At 41.4% G+C, this 17,431-nt stretch overlaps 1 protein-coding gene across 3 annotated transcripts in view; it reads right to left on the reverse strand.

The window, feature by feature from the left end:
* The window catches only part of ATP8A2 (ATPase phospholipid transporting 8A2), a 700,434-nt gene that overhangs the window by 160,576 nt on the left and 522,427 nt on the right, over positions 1 to 17,431 (reverse strand). For 2 of the 3 annotated variants that reach the window (XM_080660782.1, XM_080660783.1), the window contains 3 exons: positions 4,947 to 5,008; positions 4,311 to 4,367; positions 2,354 to 2,461 (listed from right to left, as the gene is read on the reverse strand). In XM_080660782.1, the coding sequence (XP_080516908.1) occupies positions 2,354 to 2,461; positions 4,311 to 4,367; positions 4,947 to 5,008 (227 nt within the window). The remainder of the gene's footprint in view (positions 1 to 2,353; positions 2,462 to 4,310; positions 4,368 to 4,946; positions 5,009 to 17,431) is intronic. The other variant, XM_080660784.1, reaches the window with a different exon arrangement.

Here is a 17,431-nt window from a genome sequence, read left to right on the forward strand (position 1 = left end):
CCTTTAAATTTTTTTTAATACTTCTCTACCACTTTTCAAAGAATAAACGAACTGTTGGGTGTCAGATACCAAGTGAAATAGACCTAAAGTTGGTTCTGAGGTTATTTTCTGATACCCTGTCCCCAATCTGAACTCTTCCCAGAGAAAGACTGCAGATAATAAACGGCTCTTTAAACACAGACAGTGGATTACCAACTAAGAAATCCCATGACCTGAAGACTACATTAATCATCTCATTCAATGAAAGCCTCACTCTCAGCCAGACATGTTTGATTTCAAAATATCATCTGCCTCATGAAAACAAACCAAGCAACAAAAAAGTTAAATGACATAAGTAAAAAATTAAATGTTTTTATATAGAAATGACAGGTGATTTAATGAACAATTTCTTTGCTTTTGGATGGTAGAAATAGTTCATTAAATGTCTTCAAAAAGTCTCCAACTATGGAAATTTCACTATTAAGACTAGCCTTCAAACCACTCAGACCAGCATGCAACTTGGATAGTGAAAATGTGGCATGTTAATGACTGCATGGCAAATGTGGTCCCTACACTTTGAAAGTCAGACTCTTGATGGGAGCGAGAATCAGCAACCAGCCTAAGAGTGTCTCTCTGGTTTGGCACTGGGAGCGGCTTTTAAAGGACCTGGCTTTATTAGCCAGTCATATATCAACTGAGTCCATCCTGTCAGCTGTCACTGTCTTCTAATTTAGAAAACTATCTGCAGCAATCAGCTGCAGTCCCTTTTATTGTCCTGCAAGAAAAATTCCCAAATAAAATATTCATCAGACCTCACCCACCCTTAACTAGAAGGGAGGGAACCCAAAGCAGATATCTAGACACTGACAACTTACCAAGTGACTATCATTGTTGTAAATACTTTTCTTGACTTGGTTTTTGGGGACAAACCACGTTGCATAAAAATATAATTGATTTCCTTAAATGTACACAAAGTCTCTTTGCTGGGAAATGCTCCTTTTGCTATACAACAATCTCCTTGATCCATTCACTACTCTGTAATTTCCTCTGTCACTTGGATTTGAAAAAGAATGTGTATGTGTTTGTGTTTGTTCCTTACAGAAAGCAAAGATGCATTAGGAATACAGAAGCCCACTCCAGTGGGAAATGTCTGAACCTCTGAACACCCTCCCACAAAGGCAGCCCTCCGGGCACCCTGTGGTACATCAGCTGATTGATTTACCAATTGAAAGAGACAAGCAATGCCACCTTTGGATTATTTTACATGAAACAGCTGCTGGATGTGTACCTGGACTGGGGCAGACCCAGGAGTTTTGGTTCATTTCTGCAAAGTAAGTGAGGCAAAGATTATAGCAGCCAGGTGTGCCATGCACAGGCCTGCCCCTAAAATACATATTCCTGAGCCAGGAACACCAGTGGATACAGAGGAAGCCCCTGACCCACAGTCCTTTTCTTCCTACCCTTGGTCCTGTCCTACAGTACCAGCATCCTCATGCAAAGGTGTGTGCACACCAGTGTTAACATTCAACAGGCTCAGTGCACACACTCTGCAAATACTAGTAGCAGCCCCTTGGCCCAGGGGTGTTCACACTGGCCTGGATCTGGGGATAGAACCAGATAGGCGTGGGAAGTGGGCTTTTGGTTGTTTGGGAAAGAAACTCAGAGTCCTAAGGACCCAGGGAATAGATTAGAAGTGGGAGTGCTGGCTCTGGGCCTGGAGGAGGTTTACAACCTGGGATTGTCAAGCTTTTCTCCAGACCCCATACTGTGGGATTCTAAGATTCAGTCTGTCATTATTGATGGCTCAATCTCCAACACTGGACAATGAAAATATAAAGAAAAGAATATGTGAAAAAAAATGGAAACAAGTGTAAAAATCTTCCATCTCAGCCTCTTTAGTTCAAGAGATAAACAATGAGATATTCTGATTAATTAATGATTTTGTTAATAGAGATATTAGATTTATCTTTCACAGGTGACTATTTATTAACTAAGCAGAGTGTAAATATATACTTAACATCAAAACAAAAATCGACATATTCATTGGATTATGAGCAACACCAAGAGCCATGAATTGTACACATCAGAATTGTGTGTAATTCACACAGAATTCATCACAGAAATGTGGACATGCTGGGTAGGTCAGAGGATTTAGGTTGATAATGTTCACAACAGTTAAAATGCCATTTCTGTGGACTGGACAACCTCTTCCAGGTGCTTTGATTTTTTTTTTCCCTCCTGATACATTTCTATGGCAGGAGGCAACACCAACTCTCCTGAAGTTCATCATTGTCATGAGACACAGAAAGCCCACACACAGAAAAGGATCATTTCATGAGACACAGGAAGTCCACTCACAGTTAGTAGCACTGACCTGTCCTTTCATATCTGGAGCAATAGGGATGGCGGGCCAGATGGTTGAGTAGATGCCAAAAAACACCAGCCAGATTACCATGCTTCCCCAGACAGCCAGGTGACTGAACTGCAGAAGAAAACACACACTCAGGCAGGGCCGCCCCACTGGCATGGGAGAGCCACCTGACTCCACCAGCTGCACAGCCTCTGTGTCCAAGCTAGCCTTCCTTATGGGAACTCGGATGACTCTGAAGTCATTGGAGAATTCAACCTTTCTATTTCCTTGTCTCCAAAAGTTTAACAATGAGTTCAAGTGACTAGTGGCTCCAAACTACCCTGAAGACGAAGGTGATTTGGCCACCACAGCTGATCTTCCTCTAGATCAGTGGTTCTCAACCTTTCTAATGCCATGACCCTTTCATACAGTTCCTCATGTTGTGGTGACCCCCAACCATAAAATTATTTTCGTTGCTACTTCATAACTGTAATTTTGCTACTGTTATGAATCGTAATGTAAATATCTGTGTATTCCCATGGTCTTAGGCTCTACAGCAGCGGTTCTCAACCTGTGTCGCGACCCACAGGTTGAGAACCGCTAGCAGGGTCGCCTAAGACCCTCAGAAAACCCAGATATTTACATTACGATTCATAACAGTAGCAGAATTACAGTTATGAAGTAGCAACGAAAATAATTTTATGGTTGGGGGTCACCACAACATGAGGAACTGTATTAAAGGGCCGTGGCATTAGAAAGGTTGAGAACCACTGCTCTAGATCCACCCATAGTATTAGAAAGCCCATCTCATTCCTCACCAGGTGCTCCAATTTGGAGCTATATAAAACAAGGTCTCATTAGTTTAATAACAGAACACTGAACATACAAAACAAACAATATGTTTTTATTTATCATTTTGAGACATTGTTCTTTTCATTTTCCAAATACTGTAACTTTTTAAAAAAATCTGGAATGGATATTACATCTTACGAAGCCCCTTTAACCATCTACTGAGTTGTGAATTATTTGTTATTTGTCCTCTTAATATCATAATACTCAATGGATACATGGAACAGACTGACAGGTGTCAGAAGTGTGGGGAGGTAGGGGACTGGATGAAAAAAGGTGAAGGGATTAAGCAAAAAACATACATATGAAACACAGACACAGACAGCAGTGTGTTGATAGCCAGAGGGAAAAGGAGGTGGTGAGGGTAGGTGCAGGTGGGCAAAGGGGTGATAAATGGCAACAGTGGGTGCATGGTACAGTATGCAGATCATGTTCTGCTGAGTTACACATTTGAAACCTGTATGATTTTGTGAACCAATGTCACCCCAATAAAGACTTCTTACTACCTCCTCCTTTAAAGTCTCAGGCTAACCCACCATCCCTCCCACCTGTGTTAACTGCCATTGTTTCTTAAGAGATTCCCTGTTTCCACATTAATCTCCCACTTCTTCCCCATTGTCTCAGCACAGAATTAGGAGCCTATTTAAACAGCAGTGACAGAAAATCATGAAACTAATGGTATAATCTCCAAACATTGGAAATAAACAAAATGTCTAAAACGGGGTCTAATTAAATAAGTGATGGAATATTGGTAAGATTTAATACTCTAATAATGAACAATGATTTTGTAGAAGTATACCCCAAGGGATGGAAAGTGTTTGTAATGTATTTTTAAGTGAAAAAGATGACAAAGCTCTATGTCCTGTAATGCATATCTTTTAAAAACACATAGAACAAAGTCTAGAAAGTCATATAACAAAGTGGTCATATATCTCTTGGTGGTAAAGTTACAGAAATTAAAAATTCTCCTTTTTGGCAAATTTGCCCTGATAAAGATCAAACCACATTTTTACATGCAAAATAAAATAAGACAGTTGGACATTGCTTACTGTTTTTCCAAGGCTTAAAAAAAAGTATCATACCAGGGAAAATATCTAGAGTAAATAGAGAAATAATTCTAGAGAAAACTTACTTTAGTCCAAGCTGTAGTCTCCAAACCAGCTTTCAGACAAACAGTTACAACAACATACTGTGAAAGAAAGGCATTTGGGAGAGGTGTTACCTTTTTGCGTTAGTTACTTTCCAGGAGGCATCCCAAGTACCCTCTCAGAGGCAGTTCCTCCAAGGCAGCTGCACTGGGCAAGTGCCATCTAGGACCTAGGTGCTAATTCGCTAGGGGCTCCTTTTAGGGAATACAGACAGATTTACTTCAAGAAAAGCCCTCATGTTAATGGTTGTCTTCTCACAAGTACAAGTTAATTTTGCTCTTTATTTAACTTGGAAGAATTGGGAGAAATCAGCTTCTTCACTGTCACTCCCTCCCCTCGTTCCCCTCCCCCCAACCCCCACATAGGAAGACCTGGAATGGTCATTTAAAGAATGGGGAAATCTGTTTATCATTGCGCAGAAACCGTGACCCTGCTTAATCTTCACCAGAAAATGAGGTCAGCATTTCACAACCATTCTGAGCTTTAAGGATTCTAAAATATATAGTTTAAAGATCTGAAATAAATGATAATGAGAACGGCTTTATATAAAGGGTTTTGAGAAGCAGAGTCCACACCTGTGCTATTTAAGAATGGCTCAGTACACAGAGAAATAAACTTACCGTGTAAACAATATTTCCAACAAATAAATAGTCTGTGGCATGACCGTTGGCCAACGCAGTGTCTGAAAAACAAAGAAGTTACTACTAACTTCCGGAGTACAGCACTGCAGTCTATTTTATTCAGAATGTAAAAGCAAAACTTTGGAAATATTTGTCAACACATAAAGGCATTTCCAAAATTACGTCTGTGATTCTGAATTATTTTCGTGTATTTTTTCCAAATGAAGCAAACAAAATAGAATTGTCTAATTCAAGTCAGCCTAATGTGAAAATGCTGTTTTTTATCCAGAGGAGTCAAAGCCTATTTTAAGATCAGGAGTGGTTTTTTTGAATGGCACAGCCAATGGCCAATCTCCTTTTATTTTGTTTTATGCTCAAATTCAGACCTGTGGCCTACCGGCCAAGTATATAGGAGTTTTTGTGTTCAAATTTTCAACCCACACATAATTGGGCTCAGGGATTTACCCATCTGCTTGTTGAAGAATCCTATTAAAGAATTAAAATCTGCCCTAACTGGTTTGGCTCAGTGGTAAAGCGTCGGCCTGGGGACTCAAGGGTCCCAGGTTCGATTCCGGCCAAGGGCATGTTCCTTGGTTGCGGGCACATCCCCAGTAGGAGGTGTGTAGGAGGCAGCTGATGGATGTTTCTCTCTCATTGATGTTTCTAACTCTCTTTCCCTCTCCCTTCCTCTCTGTAAAAAGTCAATAAAATATATCTTTTTAAAAAAAGAATTAAAATCTGCTTAGTTTTCTAAAACACCATAATAATCAAGTGTAGTCACAGGTAGAATCTGGTAATCCTGGAACCCTGAACCTAGAGCCAGGGCATGCCCTTATTCCTAATTCTAGAGTAGGGAACATAAGGGTTATCCTAAGAGGATATATATATATATATATATATATATATATATATATATAGAGAGAGAGAGAGAGAGAGAGAGAGGAAATGACCATAGAATTTAAAAGGAGGTGTTAAAGAGAGACTAGAAGCTTAGGTAGGATTTCATTAAAAGGGAAGAAAGACAGCCCTAGCCTATTTGGCTCAGTGGATAGAGAATCAGCTCATGGCCTGAAGGGTGCTGGGTTTAATTCCGGTCAAGGGCACCTACTTCAGTTTCAGGCTCCACCCTGGCCTGACAGGGCCACTTGCAGGAGGCAACCAATCAATGCATTTATCTCACATTATCTCTCTCTGTCTCTCCCCCTCCCTTCCATTCTCTCTAAAAATCAATGGAAAAATATCGAGTGAGGATTAAAAAAAAAAAGAGAGAAGGGAAAGGTTCAAAAAATAAGGGAGAGGCTAAATTATACAAGAAGGTAACAAGTTGATGTATTACCCCAATTAGCTATTCAAAACTGTGGGGTTTACTTTTCAGTAACTGGCCCTAAGATTGTTTTAATAATAAATGTGACATTTTATTTTTATTTATTTATTTATTTTAAATGTATTTTTATTGACTGAGAGAGAAAGGGAGAGGGAAAGAGAGATAGAAACATCAATGATGATAGAGAATCATTGATGGGCTGCCTCCTGCACACCCCCTACTGGGGATTGAGCCACAACCAGGCATATTCCTTTGACCAGAATTGAACCCAGGACCCTTTAGTCTGCAGGCTGATGCTTTATTCATTGAGCCAAACCAGCTAGGGCTAAATGTGACATTTTAAAAGCATGCCTCAATAAAGAAACACTTGAGATTAGACAGGAGAACATTTATTTGATTCTAATATAGATTATAGCCTTGAAAGAGGTAACATTATTCTTTCGTTATACAACCAATATTTATTTAAAGTTTACTTTATGCCAGGTACTATTATGCGAACTGGGAGACAAGGTCCCTGCCTTCAAGTAGCTCACACTATAGTGAGGGAGCCAGAACATAAACACAAATACATGTGCAATAAAATGTCAGGTATAATCTATAGATATCTATAGATATAAAAGCCTAAGCAACTGAACGACCGAATGACCAAATGACTGGTCTAACTGGTTGCTATGACGTGCACTGACCACCAGGGGGCAGACGCTCAATGCAGGAACTGCCCCCTGGTGGTCATTGCGCTCCCACAGCCAACCTCCCATGGCTGGCCAATCTCCCTTGGTCCCTTCCCCCCAGCTAGCCGTCCCCCCCTCCCCCAATCAGCCCCGATCACTGGCCAGGCCAAGGGACCCCACCCTTGCATGAATTCGTGCACTGGGCCTCTAGTAAAGTTCTAAAAGAAATATAAGGCAGGATAATAGAACAGAGCATGACAGAGGCTGCTCTTTTAGATAGGGAGTTCAGGAAAAATCTTTTTGAGAAGGTAACATTTGAGCAGATCTGAGCAGTATGAAGGGGTGAGTTAAATGAATATCTAAGGGGAGAGCATTGCAAGCAGAGAGAAATTGCCGAAAGTCTGAATATAGACACATAGATGAGCTCAAAGACCATCACAAAGACCAGTTTGGCTGGTGAAACTCGGAAATACTTAGAAGGGGCAAATTAATGTAGGCCATGGCAAGGAGTTGGGGTTTTATTGTTAACTAGAGGCCCGGTGCATGAATTCATGCACAGGTGGGGTCCTGAAGCGGGTGGGGAGGCCAGGACGCGATCAGCCCTCTGGGCGGTTGTTGGGAGCCACTTGGTGGCTGCTTTTATATCCTTCCTTCCTTGTGGAGCGTCTAGGGAGAGGAAGCGGCCACAGTGTCCAAGGCCAACTTCCAGGAGGCCGGCAGCACTGTCGGAATTGTGCCGACGGAGCTAGTCTGTCAGTTCCTGGGCCGTTCTCCGGAGATTGGACCTGTAGGACTACTGAGGGAGTGAGTGGCTGCCACCGGGCTGGTGGGCCACTGGGACAGGTTGGTCAGCTGAGTGGCGCTCCCGCTGTGGGAGCACACTAGCCACCAGTGGGTGAGTGTCTTCCCCCTGGTCGTCAGTGAGTGTCACAGTGACTGGTCATTCCAGTCGTTTGGTTGTAAAGGTCACTTAGGCTTTTATATATAAAGATTGTGATAGGAAACCACTGGAGGATTCTGAACAGGGAGTAAACTGGTATGAGTGGATGCTCTTAAAGAAATAGTCTAGCTTTTATGGCAGAACAGATCTTGGACTACCCAAACTGGAGTAACAGTAAGTGCAATGCCGGTGTGGAAATGATTGTAGCAATCTTCCCAGAAGGGTGGCACTGGTAGTGTGTAGGCTGTGTCCAATATGGTAGCCACTGGCTGCTATACTTGTTTATATTTCAATTAATTCAAAAATCCCTCAATGCTTGGTGGCCCTCAAAAGGGGCAAACTCTTTGATTACCAACAGGACTGATGGCTCACTTAGGAAGAGAGAGCCTCCCTGGAGACCCTGAAGACCACTGAACACTCTGTGGGCAGTTTGGCATGCGCAGAAGGAAGATGTGGGGAAACTAAAGGATACTTCCCAAATGTAGCTTCTAAAATTTTATTATGTATTAATTTCTAACTTGTCATGATAGCAAAGTGCTACTGGCATTAAATAAAATGTTGACTTTGAGGTTATTTGAATACACTTAAAGTAACTGTTAATGAAGACAGGATTAACCTAACTTTTTAGTTCATCATTTCAGAAGGATAACTCATCATTACATTTTAGTGTTCTGCTTAGGAAAGAGTGTCTCCTGCCCTAGTAAAACTAATATCATCTGGAAATAATTTATTCCTTGGAGGAGGAACTCCCAAACCAACTTGAGGTTTGGGACATGCCAAGCACCTCTGAAAAGATGCATCTTCTAAACAAGTCACAAGTTACCATTCTGTACACCTTGGCTCAGAAATTCCCATGGAATGGATTGCTCTCTTACAGGTTATATTTCAAACTAGAAGCCGGTGCACAAAATTTATGCATGGGGGGGGGGGGTTACCTCAGCCCAGGCTGCACCCTCTCCAATCTGGGACCCCTTGGGGGAAGTCCGACTTCTGTTAGGCCTGATCCTGGAATCGGGTCTAAACTGGCAGTAGAACATCCCTCTCACAATCTGGGACTGCTGACTCCCAACCGCTCGCCTGATTGCCCCTAACCACTTCTGCCTGCCAGCCTAGTCACCCCCTAACCACTCCCCTGCCAGCCCGATCGACTCCTAACTGCTCCCCTGCCGGCCCAATTGCCCCCAACTGCCCTCCCCTGCCGGCCTGGTCGCCCCCAACTGCCCTCCCCTGCCAGCCTGGCTGCCCTCAACTGCCTTCCCCTGCAGGCCCGGTCGCCCCCAACTGCCCTCCCCTGCCGGCCATCTTGTGGTGGCCATCTTGTGACCACATGGGGGCGGCCATCTTGTGTGAGGGTGTGACAGTCAATTTGCATATTACATCTTTATTATATAGGATGTTTTAGAGGCAAATCCCTGTGGGCATCATTCCTTGTTAAAACTTGCCAATAGCATACCCCTGAAGGAGAGATCAGAAGTCCTACCAAATCATTTGTGGATGAATGCATTAATAAGCTACAGCTCGCTGGTAACCCCAGGCTGGAAAAGCCTGCTTTGATTGTCCAGGTTTACTCCTAAAGGTTGTAGCTGCCAAATTATTTCTTCCCACTTTGCTTAATGTTAACAGTACTGTGGTGATTCCAACACTCTAGTCAGGAAAATATCTTTCCTGTAGTTTAGCTGTTTTAATTTTAGTCAGATACTGAAAATTCTCATGATTTTTTTTTTTTATAAAGGAAAAAGAACCCCCAAACCAAGGTCAGTGGTTAGGTTCCCCAAGCCAGCCTTCCAAACATTATTCAACCCCATCTGCGTAAATGTAGTAAGAACATTACTTCAGACAAAGCAGCATGGGATGGGATAGATGGATATTTGGAAGGGGGCAGTGAGAAGGGAAAGAATAATTCCGGTGAAAAAAGGGAATCAGCCTGCATAGAGGCCTGGAGGGGGACTCCAGCCTGACTCCATCCTGACCCAATGGGATGGTGAGCAGCTGAGGTGGGGGTGGGGCTGAGTTAGTAAGTACCAGGCCTTGAGGTCAGCAGGGGCCAAGCTCTGCAAGGCTCTAAGAAGGTCCCTATAAAAGAGATCCACCAAAAGTGCATGTGGAGAGTTGTGATCTCACCAAACCTTTGTTTCCTTATGTTAACCAGCCTGACCAAACCCATCATTAGCACACAAAGGCTACCAGCAAGAGGAGGGGCAAGAAGGAGTAACTAACTGCCTGTTGCATTAAGAACAGTTGGCATTTAACTGAACAATCTGAGATGTCAGTCTTTTGCAAATCCAGGATCAGATTCACTCCTTTGAGGGCTGAAAAGAGAGGAGGGCGTTGCCTACAGCCAGTATGTCTCTTAGAGGCCCAGGTAATGCTATGGCTTCAGGATCTACTGACCCACAGAAGTGGTTAAGCTGGCTCTCCCAGGCTGATATTATTTGCAGAATCTGGTTGGATAGAACATAATGAAGGATTAGCCAAATGAGGTTTAGAAACACAGTCACTAACACAGACTATTGTGGACAATTGGGACAAAACCACATAGCTCTCCACATTAGCAGTGGCAGCCCAAAATGCTGCATGCAAAAGCCTCTTTGAAAATAATTGCGGGGAAAACCCAGGGTTTGTGAGAAAAGTATGTCTCATTTTCCTAACAGACAGAATGATCAAGGAACTTACTTCAGAATATTCCGAAGGGCTAGGCTGATGACATTTATAAAGATGCCATTTCAATTAAATGCTCATTAAAAACATTACCTCATTACCCAGCTAAACCACAAAAATCTACTCAGAAACGGTTTTGACAAAAAGCAAAATTTGAAGACAACGTTATAGCATAGCACAGTACAGTCAGAGAGGATCGGATTTAATAATCAGGAAAACAGATGGGGTGGATTTATAGGTGTATTTTGAATGTAGTAAGAATCCATGGAACACATGAACTAACCATCACAGGCAGTTTGAGCACATGTGACTCGGTGGGGAAAATTAAGGTGGAGGTGGCACCATTCCCTTGACATCGAGGCATGTGCCAAGAATTTGGGTTGGAGAGCAGATGCCCAGCATCTCCTGCTTTCCCTCTCCTGCGCTTCTGCTTAGAGATATTTCAGAAGCACTTGTTCAGAGCAGCCCCAATTCCTGAATATTATCAGGCTGCCTTTCTCGACCTCACTTTCTGGGCCCTTTTAAGACTCCAGAGGTTCAGAGGAGGTACAATGCCAACCAGCTACTCTTAGATTAATCTCAACAGTGAAAAAGTATTCCAAGTTTCACATAACAAATTTACAAACTTTTATAACCCATTCTGTTCAAATGCTTGTACTGCCTGAACAATAACTGAAACGAGGTTTTCTGCTTCCAACACTATGTTTTCACGAAGAGAAAATTTATTTTTTCCTTTCTCTGTAAAGAGTAGTAAAAAATATTGGAAAGAATCTATAAAAGGTAGAGTTTATTCAAGTGTTAGTGATTATAATTACATTTATAACCAACGTTGGGTTAAGTTCCTGGTTATATAAGCCTTTTGCTAGATTTTCTCTTCTCTATGGCCATTTCTGATGAATATGAAACTCAAATTTCCATATTTTTTTTCACTTGTTTACTAAAAATAGATTTTTAAAAGGAAGTAAAGAGGATGGAAAGTACACTCAATTGCCAATGTCAAACAGCCACCTCATGAGGCCACAGACTCTTTGCTTATTCTTGGATGCCCAGCTAAATAACTTTCCCCAGTCCCTGGTACCCAGTTGAGCCCTGAAACTACTTGTTGCCACTCAGACATGAGCAGAAGTGATGGCTCACTTCCTGCTGGAGATGGTTAAGAACAAGCTCTCCTGCTCCTGATTGTCTCCCTTACAGTGTTAAGGCTGAGGGTAAACTCAGGGGCCATGCACTCAATGGCGTCCCATTGTATTGAAATGGAGCCAGGTTTTATTTTACTCAGGCACGGTCAGACATGCACACATGGAAATGAGGGTCGAGAAGGAAAAAATTTCTACTTACAGATCCCCAGAAACAGGAGGCACAGGACGCCATGCAGGGCCACATGGAGAAGCACCAGAATTGGTCAAGGAGGCAGAGGGGAAAGCATGGCCTAGAGCTGTTATTAGAGATTTCAAGGGAGGAAATGGACAAGGCAGGGTAGGTATGCTGTGTTAGCCTAGGATTAAATAGTTTAATAATTTCTGCAGGCACTGGGTTTAGGGCAGTCCATAGTTGTCTGGTTCCTGGCCCTAGGATTTATGTCAGGAGGATATTGGCGTGGTGTGTGGGAGTTTGATAAAGGAGATGGTGGGGGTAAGGGGTCTAGGCTGGTTGTTTTGTATCTTGCAAGGAAGTAATTTGCTCTCTCTAGGAATTTGTTAACCCTGGGAGGGATAGTCTCTCCAGGATCAAGGCTCCAAATGTCAGAGCATCAAAAATACAGAAAATATGGTAACTATACCTATGAACAATGCAGTCCTCCATTTGGTGGTGACATGAGTAAGAAATAAGCCTTTACTGGGTAAACCCCTGGGATTTGGGATTGTTTGTTGTAGCAGCTATTCCTACCCTGGCTAACATACCTTGATTCAACTTTTTGATAAAGTTATAAGGGTCAAATCTGGGTACTCTGGCTCACACTTCTTATAACATTACACTAAATCCAACTTTTTAAAATACATGTAATGTGGAGTTTATTGAAAGAGACACTGAAACATAAGAAATGTTTAACAGAATGGAAATAATGGCCCTTCCAACCAAACCGTGTTTCCAAACAACAGTACTATAGATGTGTGGCCAGGACATCTCCAGAGATGTATCTACCAGTCCACTGTGTTTAGGGCACACCAAAACAGAAAAAAAAATATATTTTGAATTTGGAAACCTGGTCTTATTTTAAGTGTATTATACTAGTAATTTAGATTTATAAGCTGTAGTTTCATTTGTATAAATCAAAAAGCTCCTAGAGTGCCCTGTCTTTCTAGTTTTTAGTGAGCAAGTTCCACTCACTTCATTTATATGCTGCAGGATTTTATGAATGTCCTCCGCACTGCCCTGGCCTCTCAGCAGGTTTTTCCAGATGGCAGACCACGTGGAGCTACTTTCCCCTTTTCTTTTTCATTTAGCATTTAATGTGCATCTCTGGATCTTCTTTATTTTAGATCTTTTAAAATCTGTACACAGTATGGTCAGTGACTTAAAGGGGAACAAAATGTCAATTTGTGGTTTCATGTACCTGACTTGAAAATATAGTATTTTGTTGGTAAACTTTGTGACTGCAACAGCCCACTCTTTTGAAGGGTTTAGAATATATTACAATTGGGTAGATTAGGGAAGTATTCATTGATGCAATATTGAATTCTTCCAACGTTACCTCCAAAGCAGCCCTTTAATCCCTCTACTTCTCTCCACTGCTGTTGTCACTACAGTAGACCAGGCAGCAGCCAACCTGGACTCCAACAATGATCCTTCCAGTGTGGTTACATTAAAATAAATCAGAAATATGGCTCTCTGCTTATCAGTGGCTTCCATTAAACTTATAATACAAAGACTCACAAATCCCACAAAGCCTTGGAGGACTAATGTCTCCATCATTGTCATCCCAAAGCAATCTGAATCTCACCACTGTGTTCCCCACCGCCATCCACATATGCCTTCTGCATTTGAAATCACACTCTCAACCAGGCTATCCCACAACCCTTTTCTACTCTTTACCTGGCTCAATGCTACTCATCTTTTAACTCTGTTGTCACATCCTCCAGGAAGAAAGTCTTAAAACTCAATGGGACCAGGTCAGCTTTCCTTGGAATACATACATTTGACCTTGACCTTTTTCTTTTGCAATACTTCTCATTGTGCAATCTTGCCTTCCCTAGCTGTAAGTTCCATGAGGGCAGGGAATGTGCCTGCTATACACATGACTGTATGCCCAGAAACCGGTACTGGCCTGGCATAAAGAACATAATCATTGTCTTTTTCTTTTTAATGAGTGAATGCTGAGTTTAAGAAGGTGCAACTTCAGAGAACAATGGTGGCCTTGCTCAAATTGTGCTTAATGTAAAACATTGCAAATCATCAGGATTTACATGATATAAAATAGCCAAGTGTATAGTAACAAGTTTAGGTCATAAACAGTTTAAGCTAAAATGACCCAATAATGCCATGGAGAGTATACCATGTTTCATTTTATGCACGTGCATTATTTCAGTTTATAAAACATGCCTAATCTTCCAGTAGCATATTTATTAAAAAGTATAAAATAGCTTTCTTCCAAAATGTTGAAAAACCTTGTTGCTTAATTAGTGCCAATACAATAAGTATCCATATGGTATTTTTTTTTTTTCTGAAAGTGGGTGGGAATGGTTCTAAGGGTATGGACTGTGAGCAATCGAGAACACATTTTTTTGAAAAATTTTTCTGCTCGTAAGTATTCAGTAGTCTCTTTCCCATCACCTCCCTCTTAAATTTCATCAAGAAAAATCGGAAAATTTCCTTTTTTAAAAATGAAAACTGATTTTACATTCTTTTGCCAATAACCACATTCCTCTTCAAGAAGGGTTGCTCAAATATGCAGACGGAATACACCAGTGGAAAACCTAAGTGTGGCCTGAAACCAAGGCTCCTGATGAATTTCAGTGCCTGTGAAGGTGACATCTCTGGTTTTAAACTATATTCACTTTTCAGATCAAAGGGTGGGAGCTGCAGGCAGGCCATGGGAGTAACCATAAAGTTGTGATGGTTGGAAGAAATCTGATTTACTGAATTGCTTGAGTGGAAAAATTTATTTTGAAACTTGAAATGAATCATCACAAACTCCATCAGGAAAGGAGTGCTTTGTAAAGTTATCCAAAACCATGCAAAAATAAGCAAAGCAAAATTCTTGGAAGCTTTCTAAGGAATGAACAATGTACTCACACCTTCTGAAAAATATTTCTTCCCAACAATTATGTGCCCAAGTGAACAGCACTGACATGTACTTAAGACTCTCACCATGGACAGTGAGGAGAGAATTTCGGTAAAATTCACCGTCTTTATGACACAACCCACATAGTATGAAACAATGACATGAAGCTACCCTTGTGACCTTGGTGCCTAGTTAGGCAAAACTCCTTAGGCTTTGAGTTTGGGCAAGTGTCTGAGGGACAGCTTCAGGCAGGACTGGGAGGGTAGGGAGAGGCCTAAAGGCAACTTTCTATTAGACCAAGATCCCCTTCAATGCTTCAAAAGTGCCCCAGGTTGTCTCAAATTGGTGCCATGTTCCTATGCTACTTTGGGGGTGGGATGAATACGTTCTTCTAAATGGCAATTCTAAGTATAACAGAATTCATGTATATTTAGGGAAGTAAATCAGTACACATAAACAAGCAATCCAATCAGTCTTCTCAAACTTGCAAACTTTCTTGATTTCTACCACTGACTTCTCTATGACTCCTCACACCCTACAATAACCCCATGCTCTCTTGACAATCTTACATGTGCAAATTCCACCATGTAACTCTGTGACCTTAAACCCTTCACTGAGAAAAAGTCCTCACCTGGGTTTTTGTGATCTTACCATCACCTAACTTCTTTGCCCCCTTTTCCAGCCACTCCTTCCCACCACCCATACTCCTCCCCGATCCCTCCCTCCGTGCCATAGCTCTCTTGACAAGGGGTGCTGTGCTGATCCCAGAGAGGAAGTTGGAAATATGTGGAGACACGTTTTGGGTATAGCTGCACAAAGGCAGGGAAAGAGGGGAGTGCCAATGACATTTACTGTCCAGGCCAGGGACACTCAGTGTCTGGAAAGGCTCATGACAGGCTGAATAAAGTCTAGAGTCCAGCCCCCATCCCCAACCCCACCCATTGGAAAGATAGTTGACCCCTGAATACAGGTTTGAACTACGTGAGTCTAGTTATATGTGGATTTTTTCAATAAAAACTGTAAATGTATTTTCTCTTTCTTATGATTTTCTTAATTACATTATTTTCTCTAGTTTATTGCATGAATACAATACATATAACATATAAAACAGGTGTTAATTGACTGTTTATTTTATTGGTAAGGTTTCAGTCAGCAGTAGGCTATTAGTAAATACATTTTGGGAAATCAAAAGTTACATGTGGTTTTTTGACTGCTCTAGGGGTCAGCGTCCCTAAGCCCCATGTTGTTCAAGGGTCAGCTGGACTGCTGATGGCCTCTTCAGGTTCCTCTGCAGTGCAGGTCCTGTGGGCTTGCTTGGTCCTGGATAGGAATACTTTCTCCCCACCTTTTCCTACAACTCCTCTGCCCCACTTGATCACGCCCTTCTCATCTTTCAAGAACTTAAATATTACTTCCTTGGAGAAGATTCTTGCTTGACCCACTAGATTAGGTTGTATCCCTGTATTACAAGCTCCACCTGCAGTCTGTAGACACAGCATGCCAGTAATAAAACATTATTTACATAATTCCTGATCATCAACTCTGACTTTCTATAAGCCCCCAGAGGGCAAGATAGGCTGAGTTTATATCTATTGTACTCACTGTCAGGCCATCATAGATACGTCATGATTTTGCTGAATAAATAAGTTCTCAAAACATGTTTCCTCTTCAATACACATATTCCCGTCTTCTGGATTTAACCCTCCTTAAGCTCTCCCCTGGAATACCCAGAGACACACCTAGTCATCCACCTTCTATCAGTCACATGATAGATTAATTTTTTCAAATTGCTCTGATAACACTCTCCTTGATCTAAATTCCATATTGACTCTTCAATTCCTAAAAAGTTAAGTCCCAGTTTCTTAACCTCACATTCAAAGCCCTCTGTAATCCAGCTTTTGCCTGCTTCCTAAAACTTTTCATTATCTTCCACCCTTGAAGCAATGAACTTCTCACAACTTTCCACATCTGCCCTAAAATTCCCCACTTTGTCTGGCTCCTCCCTCCATTCCTGCACATCTCAATCGTACTTGACTTCCAGGCTAAGCCTAAATGTTATCTCTCCTAACAAACTATTAATAATCCCAAATGAAAGGCATCTCTTTCTCAGCTCTCTGAAATCTGATAGCTCTTTATCTGTATTTTACATGAAACAGTTATTTTATACCTTGTGCTGGAATTATCCATTTGTGAATATAATCTCCCTCATCAGACTACAAACTCTTTGAAGATCAGACCCCACTGATCTATATTCCTAATACCCTTAGAATCTATTACTGTGTCTTGGACATAAATATTACATGAATTAATAAGGTTAATGAGCAATGATGTAATCATTTTTGCTGTGCACTAATAGTGAGAATTTAGCAATTAATTCTAAAATACTCATGCAATTTGTTAGAGGAAGTCAACTAATATTTGCAATTTATTTAATCTTAAACTATTTCACTCAATAGGTTATTGTTTACAACACAACTGAAAAAATCCTCAATGCTGAAGCCTTAATAAATATAACCATATGATGACATCAATGATGATGATAATAATAGAAATAAGAAAAAAAAATCACCCTATTGGCTGACTGTCAGGCAAATTGTGAATTTGAGGGAAGCAAATAAGGGCAGCAGAAGCTAGCTTGAAATTCACTTGATAATACATCATGTAAATTAG

The sequence above is a fragment of the Plecotus auritus genome (assembly GCF_963455305.1).
Source record: "Plecotus auritus genome assembly, chromosome: 3".
Lineage (NCBI taxonomy): Eukaryota > Metazoa > Chordata > Mammalia > Chiroptera > Vespertilionidae > Plecotus > Plecotus auritus.